We start from the raw sequence: 26,655 nt of genomic DNA on the forward strand, positions 1-26,655 counted from the left end.
CTATGGTCGGCTGAAGATCAGGCCTTTGGGTGCAAAATCTTGCAAGCTGTAAGTGCTCGGTTATCCTCTCAGGTGGCTGTCCTGAAAGACGATTGGGAAAAAAACGAAGTTACGTACCGGTAACGTTCTTTTCCGGAGTCTTTCAGGACAGCCGGATACCCACCCATATTTAGACGTAAGGATTTCCTTTACAGGAAATGTGATATGATTGATTATGTTTATCATATGTTCTTGTGTCTCCCCAAGCAGGCTGGAGGTGCTCTTAAAGAACTGAGAAGCCGCCGTTCAAAATACCCAGTGGATGCTGAAGGGCTGAGATGGCCGGCGTGTATCTCGCTGCGGCCCCCCTGACCTCTAACTGCACTCAGTGATGCGAGGGTGGCAAAAGAAGGTCAGTTTACTTGTCCTAGCAGCCTCTGCTGCTTTTCAGGACCTCTGGGTTTCCTAGGTGTCTCCCCTCTGGAAGAAACACAAAAAACTGAGAAGCAGCAGGGGAGGAGGAAATTTATTAAGCTGATGCAGGTGTTTGCTAAAGAGGGGAGGAGCCAAGGTCTCTCAGGTGGCTGTCCTGAAAGACTCCGGAAAAGAACGTTACCGGTACGTAACTTCTTTTATTACCTGGGGGAAAAAAAGTGTTTCCAGGCTTCTAAAGTTTCTTTAGCAAGATGGCTGAAATTATGTATCTCAGAGGCATATTCCCAAGCAGGGTTATCCCCGCCAGCAGGGATTTGTGCACACTCAACCAGGGCTCTGGTGTCTACATGGGTAGAGAGAGCTGGTTCCACCCCTGAACATGACTAGTGTAGATAAGATGCACATCCTCGTTTTACCCACTGCAGCCCACCGTTGCACCCCCCCCCAACCTGCCTCCCGTTTCTTATCTATAGAAATGAGACCACACCTTTTATGGGGTATAACCGGCCACAGCAGCCTTTTATTTATAAATGTATAAAATATATATAAAAATATCAACATGTAACAATTAAACATTTTAACCTCGATAAACCTCAACATAACTCTGAAACCTCATCAGTTTGCTGAACCCGGTGGCTTGTATGGCACTTTCCCAACACTATCTCACTTTGTTACACTGCGGGCAAGCTAACCGTACTAGGCCTCCGGCCGTGATGGCATCAGCCCGGAGACAACTCCCTACCCGCAGTGTCCACCATCCCATAATCAGCTAACCCGCGTTGGCTGTAACCCAGGGAGCCCATGCCCCTAATGGGCCCCCCCACACTTCCATTTCCTGGGTCCGTTACCACCATACAAGCCACCACCGCCACCAGCTAACAAGGGAGACCCCCTCACCCTTGGGAGCCCCGCCACACTCTGAGCCCGCTGTATCCCCTCCTGCAAGCCAAGGGCCCAAAGATCCATCCCAACGTCCGAGAGATGCACACCATCTCTCAACAGATGCAGACCCACATCCCTTTCCAACTCCCGGTGACGGACCACCAAACCCCCATTCCTGAGGAGAAACTGCCCCACCCTCTTGTTCACCTTCTAGTCTTATTCAGGCTCACTACGGACCGTGCCAGCCGCCAACACGTCCTGGCCACAATGTCGGACCATACGATTGGCATTCCTGGGAAAAGGGTGGTCAAACGCAAAAAATCCAACTTGACATCCTGAATGAGCTCCCTGGCAGGCCGGCCCCCCAGGTCGTTGCCCCCCACGTGGAGCACCAGCACGTCAGGCGGCCTGTCCAGGCACGCCACGTGCATCACCTCCGGTAACACCCTACTCCACAGCATGCCCGGCCTCCCAATCCACCTCACACATGCCTCCTCCCGAGGAACCCCCAGCTGCCTGCCATTCTGCCGCATGTCTGCCCGCCTGGCCCCCCGGAACAGAGTGCCCCAATATCCACACGAGGCCTATCTGGAATCCATCTGAAAAAACATAGAAAAACCATAGATAACGGGCTTGAAGAAAAACACACGAACACAACACCCGCCCCCCAAGAAAAACTCCCCCCCACACACCCGGCAGCGGGCCCCCTATTCCACCGCCAGCTCCGGCCGAACGTAAGACCGGAACCTAAGTGAATCCCACCGCCCTATTCTCCGGACCGTGGCCTCGTCCAACCCGCAACGAGCGGCTTCCGTAGCCGCCCCGATACGGAAGGAGTGCGAGGCAAACTGCGAGCTATCCAGGCCGGCCGCTGTCAAGCATTTTTGGAAAACGGCCACAAATTGGAATCTTGACAGCAAAGACCCATCAGCGTGAACCAGCAGCGCCCCTTCCCCACCCGGCCGCACACCCAAAAACTCCCCTACCGCCTGTACTGGGCACAGCGGCGACCCTTCCAGCCGATACAAGCACACGCGCACCCCTCTACCCCCTTGATCCGTTTTGGACCGTCTCAACAAAATCTCCACCCTATCGCCCAACAGGCGCACATCCTGTGCCAATATCCCCCCCCCAGGGAGCGTCCTCGATGGACTCACCAGTTCACTAACCCTGAACGCGCCAAAAAAAGGCCAGCAAAAAAGCCGCCCGAAACAAGGAAGCCTCAAACACTGAGGAGCAGATCGACCCCCCAACCGACCCACCAAATCCAGCAGGTTGCCGAACGTCACCGGCCTCCTGGTATCCCTCCGTTTTCTCGCACGACGATAGCCTTTCATCGCCTGCCGAATGCAAAAGCCTTTTGTATAGTCCGCATACCCGCTCAACTTGAACCAGAAGGCTAGCCCCGCTAGCTTCCGGTCCATTGCGGAAACCAACACACCGCGTTCCAGACTCCGGGCCACAAAATAGAGAACCAACAGCTGCATCTCCTCAGCAGCCGGACCCCCGCCGACCTGGCCAACAAACTCCAGCCACTCACACCATACCTTACCGTAGGCCAACCAAGTGGCGGCGCTCACCGACCACTCGATCCACCCAGCAAGGACTCCCAGACCATCGACCACATCCAGCGGGGGCAGGGGACGCCTTCCCTTTTGGCCGCTGGCGCCAACTACCGAAACCTGACCCACTGGAAACGAGACAAGGCGTCAGCCAACGTATTCTCAACCCCTGGCAAATGCACTGCATACAAGAAAATATTCAGTTCCAAGCAGCGCAGCACCAAGTGCCGCAGCAACCGGACGACAGGCAGGGAAGACACCGAGATGCGGTTAATGACCTGAACCACGCCCAAGTTGTCACAATTCAGCCTAACCTTCATATCTCGAACGCCGCGCCCCAAATCTCCACAGCCAACACCACTGGAAATAATTCCAGCAGCACCAGATTCTTGCACAACCCCGCGCTCCACTGGCCGCCAAAGTACGCGCCGTACCCCGTAGATCCCGCTGCATCAGTGAACAATTCCAAATCCCAATTGCTCACGGGCCCACCAAGCTAGAGGGATCAGCCATTGTACTGAGCCAAAAAGGTGTGCCACACCCTCAGGTCTTCCCTGTGTTCACGCGTTAGCCTGATGAAATGAGTGGGCGACCGAACCCCCGCCGTGGCCGCCGACAAACGTCGGCAAAACACTCTACCCATAGGAATGATCCGGCACGCAAAGTTCAGCTTCCCCAGCAACGACTGAAGCTTTCGCAGCTGCACCTTGCGCAACCCGGCCACCACCTGATGTTCGTCCCGCAAGGCCTCCAGCTTCCCCTCTGGGAGCCGGCATTCCATGGCCTCAGAATCGAACACGATTCCCAAAAAGCTAATGCGCACCGTTGGGCCTTCCGTCTTGTCCGCAGCCAACGGGATTCCGAACCACTGGGCCGTCTGTTGGAACGTAGCCAGCAACACTGCGCAAGTGTTCGTCCCGGCAGAGCCAACGCACAGGAAATCGTCCAGGTAATGAATTATAGAATTCAGACCCGAAACGTCCCGGACCACCCACTCGACCGAACTGAAGGTCTCAAACAAGGCGCACGAGATCGAAACACCCCATTGGAAGGCAACAATCCACATAAAACTCGCCTTGCCAACAGCAGCCCAACAAGTGAAAGCTGTCAGGGTGGACCGGCAGCAAGCGGAATGCCGACTCGATGTCCTCCCACCGGTGTCCTGCGCAAAGTGTTGCACCAAATCCCGCAGCCCCCCCAACAGGGCCTGCAGCTGCGACTCGGACCCCGCCGCGGCCGACCCGACAATGCCCGGCCCCACCAGCGCCCCGGTGGACCCCCCAAACACTGACCCACACACCCCAGTCGCTGTCCCACCCCCAACAACCCCAGACACAACAGGAACCGCAGCAGGGAAAAACAGACATGGACTTACCGGGCCGACCAGGGATGGACCCCGCCGCCGCTCCGTTCGCCTCCACCGTCGACGGACACTCCTGCTGACCCTCCTGGGCGGATGCACTCAGCTCCCCTTCAGACAGGACTTTGGCGTGTGCAGGGGCTCTGCGCTCTCCATCTGTGCCAGGCGTGTAGTAGGCCTACCAGGCCCCCTCCGACCTCGCTGTCCGTCCGCATCACCGGTCCCTCTGGCTCCTCCTGGGATGTCTGCAGCTGCCGCCACTGCGCTCCTCAGCTGCCGCCGGCCGCCATATTGACCACGCCGCCTCACATCAGAACTGCCGGCCGGGGATGGGGAAGGCCCGGCGGTTGTATGGTACACTGCCCCGCGCCGAGGCCTCCCCCCGCTTGGAGGGGAGAGGGAGCCCGGATCCTCTGTAGATCTCCGCCGAGCGGGCGGGGGAGGGGCTAGCCCACTCTGAAGCCCCGCCCACCGAGCGCCGCTGTAGACGAGGATTACATCCAGGCCCTGACCCAGCAGAAGCAGGCGTGCACTTCGCTGACGGGTCCCTGCCGGGGGGCTCCTATCAGTGCGGGCAGCTCGAGGGGATACATCCGGGGAAAAACGCTCCGGAGGACGCGACCTCCGGGCGCGTGGTGTTGCAGACCCCCCAGCCTCAGCCTGTTCTCTGATGAGCGGCGCCACCTGCCACTCCAGCCACTCCGGTCCATGGCAGGCGGCCGCCGCTCGTAGCTGGGCAAAGATGGCCTCAATCAGCCATAACTAATTCTAACACTCCCGGGCTAACTGACCTAAAACGCCGAAACTCACAGGCCCCCGGGGACACTCCAAACTCTCTCCTCTCCTTGTGCTCAACTAGATTGATACCCCTCCTCTTCCTGTTCCCTTTAAAGACTCCCAACCCCTTCACTCTAACCACCCCCCCCCCTCTCACCAGTTAACTTTCTTAACCCTTTCTTGTGCCCTTCTCACCCTGTCATGCTGTCCCTACACTACCACTCGTTGCTCTCATTCTCGTTCCCGGGACTTTCTGATCAGCAAGGAGGCGACATGGTCGAGTTTTCACACATTTGTGAAACGTTATTGGCTGGACCTCACATCTGCCAGCGATCAAGCATTTGGCAGGAAGGTCCTGCAAGCTGTTGTCCCACCCTAAGGGGTAAGTCTCTGTTATCTTCTCGGGTGCTGTCCTGAAAGTCGCCTTGGGAAAAACCAAGTTAGACTTACCGGTAACTTGTTTTCCAGAAGTCTCAGGACAGCAACATCCTGCCCGATTTGTATTTTTTATTATGCTACGCTGTGACTAACGTATGTGTGTGTTCCAGCCGGGGCCGGAGGTTCTCTTCTACAACTGAGGTTTGGTAGGGAGGTGCCTCCCTTTTTTTAAGTTTGGAGGAAGAAGGTGTTTCCTAAGGACGAGGGAGGAGTCACTATCTCTCAGGTGCTGTCCTGAAAGACTTCTGGAAAATAAGTTACCGGTAAGTCTAACTTGGTTTTTCATCTGCAAATCCACTGGATATGCGGTGAAACGGGACACCGCAATTGCACTGCTTCATAGCCAAATCCCGGCTGTGCCCACATTGTCTCAAACCATAATCCACTTTATTCTTCTGGGGGCCAAGATGATAGCTCGTGCGCGGAAGTCCCCCCTCAGTCTTTTTACCTGAGTAAACAAGATTTCTTGGATAATGTCTCAGGAGAATATTCCCAACACCATACTAGACATGTCTGATAAATTTAAGCTCACCTGGGAACCCTGGGCTAAACACAAGGTTGATTTACCAAAGGCAAACCACTTTGCGCTACAAGTGCACTTGGAAGTGCAGTTGCTGTAGATCTGAGGGGAAGCTGTGCTGATTTTATCATGTACAAGCTAAAAAGCTTTTTTTTTCCCCTTGCATGTCCCCCTTTAGATCTACACGACTGCACTTCCAAGTGCACTCATAGTGCAAAGTGGATTTACCTTTAGTAAATCAACCCCTATAGTGTCTTCACTTAAGAAAAGGATTCTTTACTACATCCAGGCCAGTCATAAAGCCATACTGTACCTACAGCTCTCCATGAAGGTTCCTTCCTCTTCTCTTCTCCCCCACTCTTCTTCTTTCCCTCTAACTCCTACTTTTTTTTTTTTTTTCATTGTGCTACAATAACTCCAGTGAGCATGTGTTGTATGGCTGAAGATGCTGCTCCTGGAAGGAAATGGGGTGAAGCTGATGGTGCTTGTCTATTTTAAAAGCCCAAACTTCAGGAATGATCTATATTGGAAACTTCCATTGGTCCAGCTTGGCGCAGATGTAGGTATACATCTCATACTTGAGTGTAAGCAGCAAATCGCTGTAGAATTAGGGCACTTTCACACTGAGCAGTGCAGTTGTATTTTTGGCTGTTAGCAGCTGGAAAATGGTTCAAAGCGGTGCTGCCCATTCATTTCAATGGGCAGGGGGCTTTAAAGCACCTTAAAGATGCTGCTTGCAGGATTTATTTGACTGTCCTGCCAGTGCACAAGCACTCTGGCTTTCACACTGGAGTGAAAGAGGCGCTATTTTTAGCGCTATAGTGCCTGTAAAGCGCCTCCATGTGAAAGTGCCCTTAGGCACTACTATAGTGCCTGCCACAATCTTCAGCTGGGCACCCCACTGCCTCCAGGAGGTCTTCATTCACAGAACCTTACACACATATTTATAAAAGCATTCTTTGATTAGACAGGAGGGGCAATCTCCACCTCCTCCAATTGGAGAATGCATTTTTTATTGGAAAATAATACAAGGTGGTTCTGAGCATGGTGGTAGGTGTTGTATTGCTTCCCCTCTCAGCCTTATAACTGTACTGGAATGTAGAAGGAAGGCCAGCTAGCCCCCTCCTGGCAGAGTCACTGAGGTGAGCAAAAAAATATTCGGATTATAAGAATGTTGTTCAAGAACAATGCACTGCTACTTTGAAGCCATGCACTGCTACTTTGAAGCCATATTGTGTTATTGTGCCTGTAAAAATGACTTTTTTTTTTTTATTTTTTTTTTTTTTTTCAGTGCCTAAATACACGCTCATCTATTTCAATCTTAGAGGTAAGTATAAATGTGGTGTTAATGGACCTTGTTCTCAAACAATCTCCTTCCATCCTAGAATAGTATACCTTTCTAATGGAGAACATTTAAAATTGGGTGACTAGATGAAACCAAATCTGATCTCCTTCTGTTCTGGACCCCCCCCCCCCAAACACCTGGTAATCCACCACCAATCACTACTAGCCCCAGGATCCCTGCGTCTGTGTAGGAGTACTGCTCCTGGGAGGCCCCTGCCAATTGCAAATTGCAAACTAAAGTTGTGGTCCTGTCTGGCATAAACTGAGGAACTGGGGGGAGTGAGCTCTTTCTACATGATTGTGGATCATACATTTCTGTCTAGGTGTGAGGGTCTTATCTCTTGTGTAGCTGTACTTGAAGATTTGGGAAATTGTTTATTGCTTCACTGAATTGTTTTTACCATGCTACTTCATCCTTTAAAGTATAGGTTCACCTTTTTCTTTGTATATATTATATTACACTTGGTTTCTGCTTTCTCAGAACATTCTGCACAAACCTCCAATGCTGGAAGCTACTAAACTGCAGGAAGCTTTAGTGGACTAAGTGCTCACCAGTGCCCTTGCAGTTCATTGAGAACTATGTACAATACTCAGTGGTTGTAAACCCTTACAAAACACTTTAACCTACAGGTAAGCCTAGATTAAGGCTTACCTGTAGGTGCTGCAAATATCTCCTAAACCTACATGGTTTAGGAGATATTTACAATCCCCTGTATGAGGATTTCTTCTGCGCATGCGCTGATGTACTCGGCGCATGCGCACTTTAGAAGGGTCACGGCATGCCGTGACTGACGGCTACTATGCGCACATGCGGGAGTGATGTCACGTGACTCCAGCCAGTCACAGACCTGGAGCCTGTGACCCTGGAAGGAAGATAGACGATGCGGTTTAGGAGATATTTACAATTCCCTGTATGAGGATTTCTTCTGCGCATGCGCTGATGTACTCGGCGCATGCGCACTTTAGAAGGGTCACGGCATGCCGTGACTGTCGGCTACCATGCGCACATGCGGGAGTGATGTCACGTGACTCCGGCCAGTCACAGACCTGGAGCCTGTGACCCTGGAAGGAAGATGGACTATGCGAGGAAATCGGGGACATCGCTGGCTCCTGTGTTGGGTAAGTGACACATCATGGGCTACTATGAGATGCATAGTAGCCCATTATGCTTTGCCTTTGCAGGGAAACAGAGGAAATAAACCCATCAGGGTTTACTTCCTCTTTAAGCCCCATACACACTATCAGATTTTCTGCTGGTTTTTGTCTTCAGATTTACCAAAACAATGTAGTGCAAGGGCCTGCCTGACTGCATACAGATTGAAACTCCTAAGGTTTGACCTTATATCATATGGTTTTGGTAAATCTGAAGGAAAAAAATCTGATGGTGTGTATGGAGCTTTAATCTAATTTTATTCAGCGGAAATTGTAAATGACTGCATCCACATGGGTGGAGCCCCACATGGCCCTGCAGGTGTGGGGTGTAGACCGCCCAATGTCATAAAGCAGGGAATATTGGCTACAGGAGGCTGGTGCATAGGAGCATGTTGCATCCTAAATATTAATATGCTCACCAGCCACTTTACTAGGTATGCCTGGTAACACAAATTGATCGGCCTATCACATGGCAGCAACTCCATGCGTTTGGACATCCTATATGTGGTGACGACTTGCTGAAGTTCAAAACTAGCATCAGAAAGGGGAAGAAATAGGATTTAAGTAACTTTAAACTTGGCATGGTTGTTGCCACGGCAGGCTGGTCTGAGTATTTCCTTGTTAAATCTTTTTATTGAATTTCAAGAGAAAAAAAGGGAAGCTTACAGATCATAACGAGCATCATATCATGAGTATCGTAAATTAACAATATAGTTATAATCAGGTATTGATCACATAGATTAGGTATGTTATAAGTGAAAGTATAAGTAACATAGAGATTGTATACTATAATATAAGTACTGAACTAAATTAGGAATGAACTATATGAGAGAATTAATGAAATATGCCTCCAGACCACCTGCCCACCCCGAAAAGGTTCAAGCTGTGAACAGGTGGGGGCAGATATAATTAAAAAGTAAAATTTTTCCTGGATAACTTTAGCTCAGCACAACCAGTATTTAAAGAGTTTTGAAGAATAGACCCTCTAAAAGAGAGATCGATTCTCTATGTTGATGAGAAATAAACCAACTTTTGAAATATAAAACATAAATAAAAGAAAAAGAGGGATAGAAAAGGAGGAAAATAGAGAAGAAAAGGGATGAGATGAAAACTCTCGAGGTAGTGACCTGGTACATGACATAAATCAATAGCACAACAGCGATACACAAGGATTTTATTGTGGGAACAGCAATGACTGGTCAAAATCGGAAGGAAAAATGTTTAACCCATGGTTGCCAAATCATGTGAAATTTACTAATATTGTTTTCAATAGCTGTTGTATCAAAAATGAGAGCTTTGTTCAGTCTGTGTTTGGCTTCCGCCACAATAAAATTTTTGGTTTTCCATGCCTTAGCTATGGTTTGTTTAGCTGCCGTATTAATATAAACAAGTAGTTTGAATTGTGTCCGTGTGAGTGAATCTGGTTTGAGATTTAAAAGTGCAATAGCTGGGTCTGGGGCAATATAGATATCTAAAGCTTTAGAGGCCATTGCAAATGTTGTTCCAAAATTCTTGCGCCACTGGACAATCCCACCATATATGAAAATGAGTACCAGGAGAGGAGCAACCTCTAAAACAAAGATTAGGGTAAGATGGAGAAAATTTTGCAATCCTTGCTGGTACTAGGTACCATCTTGCCAGAACTTTAAAGTTAGTTTCCAAAGCATAACAGTTGGGAGATGATGATTTAGTAGCTAACCAAATGTTGGACCAGTCATTGTTAAATATTCGACCCAAATCCTGTGCCCATTTGACAGAATATGATGGAAGTACCTCATTGGGGGTAGTAATAAGGGTTTGGTACACATATGAAATTAAACCTTTAACATGTGGGTCACTTATACAAATATGTTCAAATTTAGACATCTGACTAAGTGCTAAACCTGACCCAATAAGAGGCATATAGAAATTTTTAATTTTGTAGATATCGAAATATCTCATTGTTTGAGAGCCCGTAGTTCGTACATAGCATAGGGAATGTTTGAAAGGTATTTGAGGATAATGGCTTATAGAATCTAGTCAGATTAGTAGAAGACCATGCTGAAAAAGATTTCGGAAATGTCCATGCAGGATAAAAAGCTGGATTCTCTAGAAAGGAAAGAAGTGGATTATGTACTGATTGTAATTTACATGAACTACCAAATCTATCCCAGATAACCAATGAATGTTTTGTGATAGGATTAGTCAGATGCGATCTGTCCTTTGGCTGAATCCATAGTAGATTGGCCACTGATATGGGGTCACAATCAATGGCTTCAATAGATACCCATAAAGGTATGTCTTCTGTTGAATGATATTTAGGGAGTATCGATAGTTGAGCTGCAAAGTAGCAAGAAGCGAAGTTGGGTAGCCCCAAGCCTCCACTGGTTTTACTAAGATATAAAGTGGATCTAGGTATACAGGGTTTAATATTCTTCCAAATAAAAGACATAATTCTACACTGTGTGAGTCGTAAAAAATATGAAGGTATGGAAATGGGAAGTACCCTATATAAATATAAAAACGTAAGCAGTATTGACATTTTTATTGCGTTAATTCGACCCATCCATGATGGTGGTAGTGCGGACCATTGCTTTAATAAGCCTGTAACTTGCTTCAGCAGGGGTAAATAATTAGCTGCAAAAAGATCAGAAAGTGAGGATGTAAGGTGTACACCTAAATATGGTTATTGGCAATCAACCCAATTGAAAGGTAGAGAGGATTGAGCCTGTAATAGGTCGGAGTGTTTTTTATAGAAATATTCAAAGCATTTGATTTGGTGGGGTTTACAAAGACCGGAAATATGTGAAAATGTATCCAATATTCGCAGAAGAATTGGGGCAGAAATGTGGGGATGAGATAGATAAGTATGTTATCCGCATAAAGACAGTTTATGGTGATGCCCACCTAGTTCAATACCTTTTTGATATCTGGGTTAGATCTAATTAATTGTGCCAAAGGTTCCATAAGTAGGGCAAAAAGTAGTGGGGATAAGGGACAACCCTGTCTTGTGCCTCTTCTGATGTCTATTATTGCTGATTTATAACCTGCATATTTAATATACGCCCTGGAATTGTTAGAGGGAATAGATCCAAGTCAGGAAATGATTACCAAAACACAATTTTTTGAGAGTAAATTGCATATAAGGCCAGGTGACTGAGTCAAAAGCCTTACTGATATCCAAAGATAGAAGGCAAGTTGGGATACGTCTATTACTTATTCAAGCCGCTCAAAACAGAGTTCTTCTAATATTGTCTCCTGCCTGTCTCTTGGGTATAAAACCCGTTTGGTCTTGATGAATTAGGTGACCTAGAATTATTATTCAAACGCGACGCAAGGACCTTAGCTAATATTTTAATATCTAAGTTAAGGAGAGAAATGGGACGATAATTTAGACCAGATAGTTAAATCTGATTGTGGTTTAGGTAACATGACTCACGCTGAAATAAATGACCCGACAGAAGGGAGTTGAAGGCTCTGGTTAAGACTGGTGTTAAAATATGCTCAAAGTTTTTATAATACGATGCTGAGTAGCCATCGGGGCCAGGCCTTTTATGTAATTTGAGTCCCTTTTATAGCAGTCTGAACCTCATTAGTAGTAATAGGGCTTTCTAGACTCTGTTTGTTCAATATCAAGAGTAGGGAGATTAATATTAGAAAATAGCCTGTCCGCACTGGCCTGATTGAAATCGGTAGCAGGGGAGTACATTTTAGCTAATTTGGAACGAAACACCTCTAAAATTTTGACTGGATTACTGGTATATGAATCACGGGATGTTTTCAATCTTATGCAGTATCTGATTTGATTTATTGATCCTAAACTTCTGGCCATAAGGGAGTCTGGTTTATTGGCTTTGAGGTATTGTGTATGTTGGCGTTTACGGGGGAGTTTATCTGCCGAATCCATTAAAAATGGATCTAAATCTAAACGGCTTTATCTAATTTAGCATTATTAATGGCATTTGGGGAAGATTGAAACGTATCATGACAGGAAGTGAAGTTTGCTTCCAGCTTTGTAAACATGAGTTTACGTTTTCTTTTTTACGCTTTGCAGCTAGTTGTATCAACTTACCCCGAACAGCGGTTTTATGGGCTTCCCACAATGTCAAGTCGGAAGTGTCACCAGTATCATTAAATGAAAGATAGTCATTTAATCTTTTTCTATCGTATGTAGAGGGTCAGCTAATGTAGAGTAGTTTATGCACCAGGTGGTATCATGTGATCTGGGTATTGTAGAAGCAATAGTTGTGAATACGGCACAATGGTCGGACCATGTGAACGGGATAATATTAGATAGCATTTCAGGTAGCATACTAGAAGGGACCAGAATATGATCAATACGGGAGAAAGATTTATGTGGGTAGGAGTAATATGTAAAACGTCTACTAGTCGGATTGGTTTCACGCCATGTATCAACCAGATTATGTTTGGCAAGTAAATGTTGAAGATTACGCTTATTAGAGCTAGTGATAGGGGCTGGGGGAGACGTATCTAGAAAAGGAAATACCATCGTATTCGAGTCACCACATAGGACTACAGTAACAAATTTATGTGTCTCAACCACTTGAAAAAGATGGGATAAAAAAAGATTAATTTTTTTTATTTGAAGCATAATATGAAACAATTGTAATGGCTATATCTGCTATATATCCAGTAAGGAGTAGATATCTACCTTCGGGATCATTTTAGTTGTGTTAAGAGGGTGAATGGCATGGAACGGTAAAATTCAATAAGAGTTCCACGTTGTTTAACCGTGGTAGAAGCAGTAAATTGCGGGTATGAGGAGGAAAGAAATTTAGGGGCAGCTTTGTCAATAAAATGGGTTTCCTGCAAACAGATTATATGTGCCTTCTTGGCCGCGAAAGATCTCATTGCTTTTGTTTTGTGTGGGATATTAAAATATTTATGGGGGCCATAAAAAGTCTAAGTAAACTAGCTCATAAGAACAATGACTTGAACTTAGAATACAGGTCACCATCTCGAGAGAAAAAAGAAATAGAATAAAGAAGAACATAGCTTGGAAGAATAACCCTAATTTTAAAAAACTGTGTTAATGCAATAAAAAATCACTAGGTGGTATGAGAGCAACTCCTGGGAGTGAACAAAGGACTCACAGGGGCTCCACAGCCATCAGTCTCTTATAATAAAAGCAAGGGTCTGAGGATGGCGAAAGGGCAGCAGGTAGTTCCTAAAGTGACGAACCACGCCGGAGAACCACAGGTATACAGCTATACAAAAAGCATCTATACTATCATAACTGTGTGTGTATATGTATATGTATATGTATATATGTATATATGTGTATATGTTTATATATATATATATATATATATATATATATATATATATATATACATTTTTTTTTTTTTTTTTTTTTTTTTTTTCAGAAAGACCATAACCTCAGGAAATGACCACATAAGTATCTTTGACTGATATGAGAGAGGGAGACAAAAAAAGATAAGAAAAAAAAAGGGGGGGAAGGGTGGGGGGGTGGGGTGGGAATTTAAGTAAAAAAGCAGTAAAAAAAAGTTTTATATAGAAGAGGGCCAGCAAAGAATTGTAAGCCAAAGGGCCATAAAGTTGCAAAAATTTGTAACTTAAAGATTAAGAAGTTTCAGAAAAAGTGGAATCCTGCAGTTCTAAAGGAGGAAATGTATCAGAGGAGAAAATATATTTATTTTAAACTCGGTCCATAGAGTCTTCAGTATTAGGAGGCTGATGTTCAAATTGACCATGTTTATGCTGATTATGGCGAGAAGGAGTAGATGACTTGGAGCTGGTTGCAGTGTTTTGTTGAGGGGACCTGGAGGCTGATCCTCTGCGGAATTGGTCTTTAATTGTGGTTTGATCCGAAAGACCTAATTCAACCAAGGCTGTGACTGTAAGTCCTCTGAAGAGAGACATACATATCTGGTTTCCAGATGTGTGAATTTGAGGGAGAAAGGAAACCCCCCCCCAATGATAGGTGATCTGGTGCTGTTGAAGTATTTGTAGCTGTGGTTTAAGAGCTTGCCTTTTAGCCACTGTAATGGGAGATAAATCTGAGAAGAGTTGGTATACTTGTCCTTGGAACATTAGGGAACCCTTTTCTCTCGCTGCTGCCAACAATTGTTCTTTTGTATGAAAATAGTGCATTTTGGCAATTATGTCCCTGGGAGGGCCGTTAGGTTTACGTGGCGCTAACGCTCTATGCACTCTGTCCATTTCTTATCTCTCCACAGAGATACCAGGGTGCAATTCCTGAAATAAAGCAATCATAGTGGCATTCACATTCATGACAGTCTCTGGAATTCCTCTGATCCTCAAGTTGGCCCTTCTGTCTCTATTCTCCTGGTCCTCTAAACGTGACTGAAATATGACCTTCTCTTCTTTGAGACTATTAAATTCAGAAATGTAGTGCTGAGTTTGACTTTCAATATCATCTACTCGTATCTCTAATTCAGCTGTTCTCTGACCCAGCTCTCTAATTTCTCTTGTCAGTTTGTCAGTAATATGATCTGATGTCTGTTTCAAAGCCTTCTGTAAAATATGCTCAAAATTTTTAAATATGACAGATTGTGGTGCTTCGGTATTAGAATCAGAGTTTCAATCTGAGTTGGAGTCCTCAGTATTTTCTGTGGTGCTTATATTGGATTTAGGAGGTTTAGCCAGCTGTGAAGAATGAGGCTGTGAGGAGACTGCTGCAGCCATCTTGGAAGACGGCTGAGGTAATTTCTCTTTTGCTTGTTCCGTTTTTAAATTTACCTTTTTTGTACCCTTTAAAACCATACTTGTATGTGCCTGAGTCTTAGTAGTAGGGTTTTCTCTAATTTTATGCAGAATTGGGGACTTCTGTGACCTGTAGTCCTCCGGCGCGTTCGTCACAGGAGCGGAGCTCTAAGCCGGCATTACCGTCCTCCTAGGCATCCGCACATGCTCCCCCTGGTCTGAGTATTTCAAACTGCTGGTCTACTGGGATTTTCACGCACAACCATTCTAGGGTTATAAAGACTGTTCCAAAAAAGAAAATATCCAGTGAGCTGCAGTTGTGTGGATGAAAATGCCTCGTTGTCAGAGTAGAACGAGCAGACTGGTTCAAGGTGATGGAAAGGCAACAATGGCTCAAATCGCGTATTACAACCAATGTATGCAGACTACCCATCTCTGAATGCACAACACATCAAATCTTGAAGCAGATGGGCTACAGCAACAGAAGACCACAGCAGGTGCTACTCCTGTCGGCTAAGAATGGGAACCTGGGGCTACAATTCACACAGGCTCACCAAAATTGGACAATAGAAAGATTGGAAAAACATTGCCTCACTTTCAGCTGCGACATTCAGACAGTAGGGTTTAGAATTTGACATAAACATGAAGGCATGAATCCATCCTGCCTTGTATTAACAAGTCGGGCTGGTGGTGGTGTAATGGTGTGGGGGATATTTCCTTGGAACAATTGAGCATCATTTAAATGCCACAGCCTACCTGAGCATTGTTGCTGACCCTGTCCATCCTTTTGACTAGAGTTTTTTCCCATCTTCTGATGGATACTTCCAGCAGAATAATGCATCCTGTTACAAAGCTCGAATCCTCTCAAACTGGATTCTTGAACGTGACAATGAGTTCACTGTACTCAATGGCCTCCACAGTCGCCAAATCTCAATCCAAAAGAGCACCTTTTGGAATGTGGTGGAACAGAAGATTTGAATCATGGATGTTCAGCCGACAAATCTGCAGTAACTACGTGATGCCATGTCAATATGGACCAAAATCTGAGAAATGTTTCTAACACCTTGTTGAATCTATTCCAAAAAGAATTAGGGCAGTTCTAAAGCCAAGAGGGGGTAAAACCCAGTACTGGCAAGGTGTAACTAATAAAGTGGCCAGTATATTGTGCCTTACTACTGCATGGTGTGTATTGCCAACTATATACAGACTAAAACTTGTTTGGCTGTCCTACATATTTTATTGGCTGTTCTGATTTTTATTAAGCCTAAATCTTGTAACATGGACCATGACTCAAGTGTGTAGCTTTTGTAAGTTCACCATTTCAGAAAAGAGGTAAGCTTAATGTCCTACATCAACTAGGCACCCCCCTTCGCCCAAGCAGCTGGTGTAGCAGTCTGGGGATTTCAATTCGCACTTTTTTTTTTTTTTTTTCCTCGCTAGGCACATAGATTAGTCGGAGTGCCCGCCCCAGACATTCTAGCAACAGCTGCAAATAAAACAAAACAAACCCCTAAAATATATTAGCATTGATTGCTGTTCCATAAATTAGTGCTTCAAAACTCCTAATCTATTAACCACACAATCCTAAAGTGATGACAATTTATTACATTTTACATGAAAACAAAGTTCATGTCAGTGTAATGTATAATCTCCTATGTGTTATGCAGACATGGGAGTAAGTCACACATGTGCAAGTCTCAAGTCGTCTTTTTTTTTTTTTTTTTTGGTTTCAAAAAGCATTTATTAAATCTTTAAAACAAGACATCCAACCGACAATGACAAAGATTGCAGAAGGTGAAGTTGGTACAAAACATATGTCAAAAGACTCTAGACTTTAAAGCAGATATGAAATACTAAGGGGAGAGGAGGAAAACGAAAAACTAAGGAAAAATACAAAAAGGGTTCCGGGTATTAGAGTAGACTTCCGTGTGATTGGCGGCCCACTGGGAGTAATAAGCCAACTCTGCTAACAGGTCTTGGATGGAGGAAGTAGACACTTAAATGTGTGGGTCCCTGTTTCCAGGTCCACCAGGATCAATCTCAGGCCAGGACCCCTCACCCCATAGGGATCTTGCTGTGAGGGGAGGGGACCGAGGAGTTTCTTGAAGGACCTATGAGGTTAGCCCAGGAGGGCTCGCTGTCCTGAAACCCAAGCCTGTAAAATGCTAGAACCGCTAGAAGTTGCATTTAACTTGGGAAAGTTGCCATGATATGGGCAGGAGGAGGATGGACCCTCCAGCCCAAACTCGGGATGGGAACCCAAAGCAAAGGCAGAAATAAAAAAAAATATCTCTAATCTCTCTAATCTCTCTAATCTCTCTAATCTCTCTAATCTCTCTAATCTCTCTAATCTCTCTAATCTCTCTAATCTCTCGTCCATATGGTGGTTCAAGACGACCCTGCAACAAGGTAAGTAGCAAAAGAAGTCAGTAAGGGAGAGAGAGGAGACAAGGAGGGTGAGGAGGAAGGGAAGGGTAGGAACCCTCGCGGAAGTACCTGGTTTTAGAGGGATTCAGGGGGGAAGGACCTTGAAAAACTTCAGGGCAAAAGGGATAGTCCATCGTATGCAGCCCAAGGTTCCCATATAAGTCTAAATTTCTCAGCGGAGTCCAGGATCTTACTGGTCACTTTTTCTTGTGCCATTATCCAGGATATTTTTTGTTTGGCCTGGGAAAAGGAAACTGAAGGAGATTTCCACGAGTGTGCCAGCGTAATCTTGGCTCCCAGAAGGATAAAGTGGATTAGAGAGTATGTCTGTTTAGGAACATTGGGGATGCGAGAGTTGAGAAGGGCAGTGGTGGGATCCTGTTTAATTGCGTGCCCCGTGGATTTGCAAGACTGAAGATTTTGTTCCAGTAACCCCTGATTTTGGGGCATTCCCTAAACGTGTGAAGGAGAGCCCTGCAGGCTGCACCCCCTGAAACAGAGCGGGGAAGACTGGGGAAAAAACTTGGTGAGCCGGGTGGGGACCAGGTACCATCGAGACATGACCTTAAGATCTGCTTCCACAAGGGCATTATTAAGAATGCCCCTGTAGGAGAGGGGCGGAGCAACTTGAGGTAGACTCACTCTGGCCGTTCTCTCGCCTCCCCGCCCCCCCGAATCCCCGCGAAGCAGCGCTCCCTCCCCTGCCATGCCGAGTGCGACGAGCGGAGAACGGAACGGACAGCCACGTTAAGCCTCACCGAAGGACGTTGCAGAGGAGAGCTGGCCACCACTCATATTATCCTCTCCGCCCTCCCTGCACGCCGCACACAGCTTAGCACGGGGACGAGCGGCGTTGGAACTGAGGGTGGGAGTTCTCCTGACACTGTGACTGGTCGCCGTCCTGATGGTGAAGGGGAGCTGAGTATCCCGTATGCATAGAGCTGTGGAAACCAGGCGCTATCTTGCTGAAGGGCTGCTTAATCCACTCACATAGCGAAGAGTAACAAACCGGACCTCCGTAAACAGCTAGGAGAGAGACATCCATCCCAAGTGGGAGAGTGATGGGATCCGCCACTCGAAGCTGTTAATCCCCGATCCTGGAGGCTTCAATCAACAAAACGTGAGTTAGTGTGGGGATGGAGGAGATCTGGTCTGTGAGAGGACTTACAGCAGTGTGGGAGACACATGAGCAGTGAACTGTGTTGCATGAGAAGGTGTCTAGTAAATTGCAATAGCTGTTACAAAATAGACCCTGTCTCAAGCAGGTTTAATGACTTTCTAAGTAAGACCTCATAACAAGAAAGCGCTAAACTCCTTTTTCTTGTCAAGGGACTTGAATGCATTACAATAACACCGCTGTCTATGCCTTTGGTTTTACGCCTACTATGAGGGCCACTTGCCCGGAGAAGTAGCTGGGTATACTTAACAAGGAGCTCTAGCCCCAGTACATTCCAGACGGTTCCCCCGACCCTCTTACTTAAGCTTCAAACCTGTCATTGTACCAGTGTAACCCAGAGCGGGGGGTCTGCCCTGAGGAGCCATGGAAGGAATCTTGTGGGACGGGGGGGGGGGGCGCTACAGCCAGCTATAACCCTGTTCCACACAAACTCTGGTCTGGAGGGATTCAGGCAAGGAGCACCAACAGAGACATTAATATATTTAGGACCACCGAGACTCCGGGAGTGGGTGAGTGGAGCTTCGGAAGCAGTCCATTCCAACACCTACTTTGCAAAAGTAAACGGGTACCCCAAAGTTTTTCCCCACTGAAGGTGAACGTTAAAGGACTAAAGTGTGGAGAGCATTAATTAGATCAAACGGGCCTGCAAATAGCCTCCTACCAACACTACATCTCCAGCTTTCTTTTGCATTATTTGAGGCCAGACTTTTACCTCCCTGAGTGTGCCCTGAAGGAGGGGAGTAGATCTGAAATAGAGAGGCCATAGTAGTCACTGTGGTAATAGACGGAGAAGTGTCGCTCTTAAGGAAGGAGGAAGATAAAGGACATCCTCGTGACAGGAGACAGATAAACGGACAAAGACATTGCAGACAACTGTCATCACTTATAGTTTTAAAGTTTGCATATATATCCTGCCTTCGTACATCTATGTATTGTTTAAAGGGCTTGTGTAATGCACTGAAGTAAGGGGTCCTGGGGTCTCGGAGTAGGAAGTAGAGACGTGGGTAGTTTGAACTTGGCAGAAACTGACCAGAGCACTGGTTGCCCCCAAGCTTCTTGCATCCCTGGCTGTTACCCTTCCTGCTGCTGGCTCGAGAGAGGAAAAAATTAGGAAGGAGGGAGGCCCGGTGAACGGAGAAGGACCCTTTGGGTTAGTGGGTTGACTGAAGGGTGTACCTTTTTTTTTTTTTTTTTTTTTTTTTTTTTTTTTATTTACGAGTCCCCCTGGTAGACTAAAGGGGAGAGAGAGGGGTGGCTATGGGGTTTGATAGGTCAACCAGATTTGAAATAGAGAAGCGTTTGGCTGACTCGGAAGGTAGGTACTTATTTATAAAGGGCAAACGGTTTGACATGAAATGTAAAATAGCGAATGTGTATGCGCCTAACAGAAACCCGGATACATTTCTAAAGAAGGTACTGGAGAAGCTGGAGGGATTCAGAGTAGGCAAACTGATTGTAGCAGGGGATTTGAACTGGACTTTAAACCCCAAATTGGACAACTCGGGGGGGCGGGGGGGCGGGGGGGGTAGGGGGGCTGTGCCCGGGCATCAGAGCGCAGGCATAGAGTGTTAAAGAAAGCTTTGTCTAATGCGCAGTTATTGGATGCATGGAGAATCTGCCATCTAAAAGAGAGGGATTAGACGCACTTCTCATCGCCTCATAATTCCTATGCAAGACTGGATTATATCCTGATAGAGCATCAACTAGCGACAAATCTTAAAGCAGAAATAAAACCAATCACCCTTTCAGATCATGCCCAGTAGTAATACAGCTTGAGGTGCAGGGTGATAGGGGAACAGGGAGAACATGGAAATTAAATGATTCACTTATACAGGACCAAGAAGTTATTGGCAAGATTGAACAGGAGTTGTAGTCCTTTTTTGAGCTAAATGATACACCAGATATTTCTAGAGCCACCCTCTGGGAAACACACAGGGTAGTAATAAGAGGGATCCTGATTGGGATTGGAAACGAGGGGGGGGGGGGGGGAGGAGAGCGAGAGGGAAAAACAAAGTCCAATTATATAGGGAGATGTATTGGAGCAGAAAACAAGACCAAAGGGAGTGCGGGAAAGGCAGGAGCTAATAGAGAAAAAGAGAGCTGGAAGAAACCCTAGAACAAGAAAGGAGGTCAGCATTCCATAAAATAGAGATATCAATGGGGAAATAAGTCCGGTAAGTGGATGTCAATCGGAGTTAAAGAATATAAAAATATGACCCATATTCCAATGATTAGGGACAGAGGGGGGAGTTGGTTTTCCACCCCAGAAATCGCAGAGAATTTCCACGCCTATTACAGTGATCTGTACAACATAGGAGGGAAAGGGGGCGACAAGGGAAAAAGGAAAGGAGTAATAGAGTATCTGCGGAGCTTGGACTTCCCAAGAGGGGAGAAGGAGGAGATGGAGGCTCCCATAACAATAGAGGAAGTGGAGAGAATAATTAAAAACACAGCCCCCGGGGGTAGTCCGGGCCCCGATGGATACTCCATCCTATATTATAACTCTGAACTCTTTAATGCAGTGGGAGATGTTCCGGAATGAGACCCTCTGTGCCCACATTGCATTAATTATAAAGGAAGGCAAGGAACCGGCATCCCTAGAGAGCTATAGGCTGATCTCTCTTCTAAATACTCCCGAAATGGGTCCATTCAGACCAGACAGGGTTTATTCAGGGGAGAGAGGGGAGAGACGACTCCCTGAAGTCTATTGTTCTGATCCAGGAAGCTATTAGGAGAGAGATCCCAACAGTGCTGCTATCGGTAGATGCCGAAAAGGCCTTCGATGGAGTCGATTGGGAGTTCATATACGAGACGTTGGTTTACATGGGATTGGGTGAGAGGATGACAGGATGGCTTAAATCTCTGTACTCACACCTGACAGCTAGAATTGGAGTGAATGGGTCCCTGTCTCGCCCCCTGGAACTGTTTAACGGGACGAGGCAAGGATGCCCCCTCTTGCCGATCCAGTTCGTGATCGCCTTGGAACCTCTGTTGGTAGCAATCTGGAGGAACCGGGATGTCCAGGGTATCCGGGTGGGTGAGAGGGAATATAAGGCTTCTGCATTTGCAGATGACGTATTGCTGTATATAGTCAACCCAAGAACTACAATCCCATCCCTCCTCAAAGAGCTTGAGCAGTATGGGCGACTGTCCAACTTCAAAATAAAACATGACTAAGTCGGAGATCCTAAACTTGAATTTATTAGAGGAAGAACAGACAGCACTGGCCACCCACCTCCCATTTTAAGTGGTGCAAAGGAGAACTGACCTACCTGGGTATAAAATTGACGGCACAAATGTCCAACCTATATATGTAGCTAACTACTTACCCTTGTTGAATAAAATTAAAGATAATATAAATAAAATGAGATACAAAGCCCTTACATGGATGGGGAGGATAAATGCAATTAAAATATTCATATTACCATTGGTAATCTATACGTTTCAAATGATCCCAGTCCCCCTACCCTCAAGCTTCTTCAGAAAGTTAAAATCAATGATGGTGGCGTACATATGGGCTTGTAAAAACCCACGGATTGCTTACAAAGTTTTAGTGAAGGCGAAAGATAGAGGAGGTGTAGCATTGCCAGATTTTAAAAAATATTACGAAGCGATAGTGATCTCAAGGGTAGCCGATTGGAGTCATAACCAAGATAAGAGCTGGAAGCCACATTAAGTAGCACAAAGTTAGTAAAGATGATATGGATACCACCTTATTATAGGGACTTGGGGAGTAGCACTTGCACTTTAACAAGACACACATTAAAAATTTGGGATAAAATTTAATAAGTCACAATTGGCACTATAATTCAACATTAATGTCACTTTTAGACACTAATTATTTCCTTCCAGGGAAAGAGGAGCGTCTATACTTCAGTAGGTGGGCAAAGAAAGGGGAAATAACACTAGTGGAAGTGATGAAAGGAAATGGGATAAGCACGTTTAGGGAAATAACACAAGAATGGGGGCAGATGCCACTAGATAGATGGAGATACACTCAAATGGCACATTTTATTCAAGGGTTACCACAGCCTTTTGAGAGGCAAGACACAACTCAGACCACTAGAGAAACTACTTAAAGATTCACAATGCTTAAAGAAAAGGGTCTCCAAAATATATAATATTAAGGCAAGAGGTAGATCTCGAGTTTCCAGCCTATTTGGGGAAATGGGAAGGGGAGATCGGCCCACTAAGAAACGAGGAGCATAGGGGAAAAATAATTAAAATGACCCACTCACTTCCAAAGGATGTTCATACAATTAAAATGTCCTACAAATTATTAACGAGGTGGTACTTGACCCCCCAAAGAATACAGAGGTTTGGAGAAGAAAATTGGGCATCTTGCTGGAGGGAATGTAATAGACCAGAGACCTTTAAGCATATGGTGGGACTGTCCCAAAATAGCTCCTTTCTGGGAGAAAATAATGGAAATTATATTTCTTGTAACAGGGGAAAGGATTGGAAAATCCCCATGGGAATGTTTGTTCCACGACACAGAGAAAGGGATTACACAATATAGAAGCACAATGACTCCAGACCTGTTGAATGCAGCTAAAGCTCTGATCCCACGTTACTGGAAATCTGTGCAGGTTCCGACAATATCAGAGTGGGTGCGGAAAGTTGAAAACATAAGGGTAATAGAGGAGTCTATACAGAAATTGGAGGAATCAGGGCAAAAACACCAAAGGAAATGGCAACAATGGGGAACATTTTTGAATAGGGAATATCTTGAAAGGATGGAGGGTAATGGGGATGGAGAAGGGGAGGAATAGAGGAATAGAGGAGAGGGAGGGGAGGGGGTTACAATTTTTTTTTTTTTTGGGGGGGGGCTTGTTTGTTGTCTGACAAATATAATTGAATGCCCAAGTTGGGGGCAATGTACTATTTGTATAACTGGTATTTGTATTTGTATATGTTTAAAAATGGAAAAATAAAGAATATAAAAAAAGTGCCCCTGTATGAGCGAGCAAAATTTAGGTGCCAGGTATCCAGATCCCATTCGAACTGAAGGTCTTGCTCCCACTTCACCATTTAGTTCGCTTTTCCCTGGGGATCAGCCAACGCAGAATAGATGAGGGAAATTCCCCCCCTGACCCCCATGGCTGAGGCGCACCAGAGCTCATATGGAGTTACCGACAGAATTGTCATGGCTCTTCCAAATCCCCTGCAGATAATGTGAAAGTTGATGGTAGCGAAAAGATTCTGAGGGTGGCATGTCCAATTTGGAAATGCAGTGTTTATGAGATAAGGGGCCATTGCAATTGAAGAAATGTCCTATTCTGTAAAGGCCCTTATCGAGCCACCACTGGAAAGCCTTGATATTGAGACCTGGGGGAAAATGGGGGTTGTGGAAGATGTGTGCCAGGGTGAAATCGGGGAGTGTTTTTTGTGAAGAGCGTCACACAGGGCTAAAGCGTGTGACAAGGTTGGTGAAAGGATCGGGGGCCTTTCTTTTTGTGGTCTCCAGGTGAGGAAGTCAAGGGTATGATTCGGAGTAGCTTGTCTTTCTAAGTCTACCCAGTTGGGTTTTGGGCCTTTAGAGTATATGGCCGAGAATTGACAAAGTTGGGCAGCTTGGAAGTACCGCCTTAAGTTGGATAGACCCAGGCCCCCTTTTTTCCTAGATCTGTAAAGAACCGACTTAGAGAGACGGTGGCCTTTCCCCTCCCCCAGATAAATCGAATAATTGCTGACTGGAATTTATCAAGGAGGTGTTTTGGTATGGGAAGGGACCGGAAGAGATATAAGATCCTGGGGAGCAAGGTCATCTTAATTGCATTTACCCGTCCCAGCCATGACATTTTATAGAGCAACCATTGCTCAAGATCTTCTGATAACTTCTTAAATAAGGGAGGGTAGTTATGGCGATATAAAAGATCGATCTTGGGGGTGAGGTGAATACCTAGGTAAGGGAGAGAGGAGGAGCTCCAAGAGAGAGGGCAGCGGGCTTTAATTCTATCCACCAGTTCTTGAGGGGTAGATATGTTAAGGGCGGTAGACTTGGACATGTTTACCTGAAGTCCTGAGATTACACCGAATTTTTGAAGGAGTAGGAGAATATTAGGTGTGGAGATGAGTGGGGCGGTAATGAACAGCAACACGTCATCAGCAAAGAGTGCACATTTGTGGGTTTTTTGACCGCATTGTACTCCATGAATATCTGGGTGTTGTCTGATAGCTAAGGCTAGTGTGTTGATCGCTATGGCGAAAAGAATGGGGGAGAGGGGGCAACCTTGCCTGGTGCCCTTGAGGATTGGGAATTGGTCGGAGAGGTGACCCTGCAATTTAACTTGAGCTTTTGGGGAAGAATAGAGGGATGAAAGAGTTGAGGAACTTCGGACCAAAGCCCCATTTTTGGAGAGATGAAGAGGCACAGTGACTGTGTCAAAGGCCTTTTGGAGATCTATGGAGAGAATAAATCCAGATTGGGGTGGTTCCCGTCCCAGGAAGATTGCATGAGGGAAATTAGGTCAATAGCTCTCCTAATCTGGTCCGGCCCCTGTCTCCCCGGGATAAAACCCACCTGGTCTGTTTTATTTATTTTTATATATATAATATATATATATATATATATATATATATATATATATATATATATATATATATATATATATATATATATATATATATATATATATATGTGTGTATATTTCCAATAAATGAGGCCATCCTGTTCGCTAAAATTTTTGTCATGATTTTTAGATCATTATTAAAGATATTGGCCTATAGTTGCCTACTTCGCTGGGATCTTTGCCCGGCTTGGGGATGACCGAAATGAATGCTGGGTTGGCCGCTGGCTCAAATTGGGAGCCCTCCCGGAAGGAGTTGAAGAGCTGGACCAGATGAGGAAGGACCTCAGAAGGTTTTATAGTAATGTTACGAGAATCCATCCGGACCTGGGGGGAATCGGGCTTGAGGCTCTTGATGACGTCCTGGACTTCCTCGATCTGGAAGGGGGAATCCATTACGTCACGGTGAGTCTGTAAGTTTGGGAATTGCAACCTCTTCTAAAAATGCGTTTATGGAATCGGGATCGGTCGGGGTGGAATTGGCGTATAGATTTGAGTAAAATGTCTGGAAGGCCTCTAGAATTTTATGGGGGTTCTGAGTAAAGTTGCCTGCTTGGGATTTGATCTTGGGTAAAGAGTAAACTCTTATATTAGGGGAGAGTCTTGCTGCCAGCTGCGGGCCAATTTTACCAGCCTGTAGATAGAACCTGCCACTTAGCCAGCCTAAATGTTTGATTGCATTGGACGTAAGGGCTAAATTGAGGGTGACCCGGGTGGAATCCAGATTGGCTAGCGTTTCTGAGGTAGGGTTGCTTTTGTGGGCTTTACTACAAGACTTAAATTCAAGCTTTTCCACATCTATCTTCCTTTCCCGTTTTTAGTTTAGACGCTAGTTGAATTATTTTCCCCCTCAGGACCGCCTTATGTGCTCCCCATAGATTGCTTGGGGATATATCCCCAGTATCAAGACTGAAGAATTCCCAAATGTGTCTTTTTCCAGCATGGTGCAATGTACTGGATTGGAAAGAAGGGTTTTACTAAGGCACCACTTAGGGGGGCCGGGAGGGGAGAGGGAGCTAGTTATACGCAGGGTCACCAGGGTGGTCTGACCATGGAACTTCGTGAATATCAGCATGAGTCGCAGTGTGTATCTCCGAGTTGGGTATGAAGATATGATCAATCCTGGCGTACGTTTTGTGCGGCGCAGAGTAGTGTGTGTAGTCTTTGGCCGTAGGGTTTAATTCTCTCCAAGAGTCAATCGGACCTCTGTCATGGAGAAGTCTTGTAATTCTAAGACTCTGTTTAGGGGGTCTTTTCAGTTTGGCTTTGTCTAGAGTAGTTTTGTCAAGCATGTGGTCGAATGAGATGTTGGAGTCACCTCCCAAGATAATTCTGCCTTCCAAGTG

General features: G+C 45.7%; 1 protein-coding gene across 1 annotated transcript in view; it reads left to right on the plus strand.

Moving 5' to 3' along the window:
* The window catches only part of LOC143929773 (glutathione S-transferase P 1-like), a 131,048-nt gene that overhangs the window by 87,437 nt on the left and 16,956 nt on the right, over window positions 1–26,655 (plus strand). Inside the window, exon 2 of the mRNA XM_077453751.1 lies at window positions 7,245–7,280. Coding sequence (XP_077309877.1) covers window positions 7,245–7,280 — 36 coding nt within the window. The remainder of the gene's footprint in view (window positions 1–7,244; window positions 7,281–26,655) is intronic.

This window comes from Lithobates pipiens, unplaced genomic scaffold (assembly GCF_037356315.1).
Source record: "Lithobates pipiens isolate NorthernLeopardFrog02 unplaced genomic scaffold, aLitPip1_a1.2 Scaffold_25, whole genome shotgun sequence".
Taxonomy (NCBI): domain Eukaryota; kingdom Metazoa; phylum Chordata; class Amphibia; order Anura; family Ranidae; genus Lithobates; species Lithobates pipiens.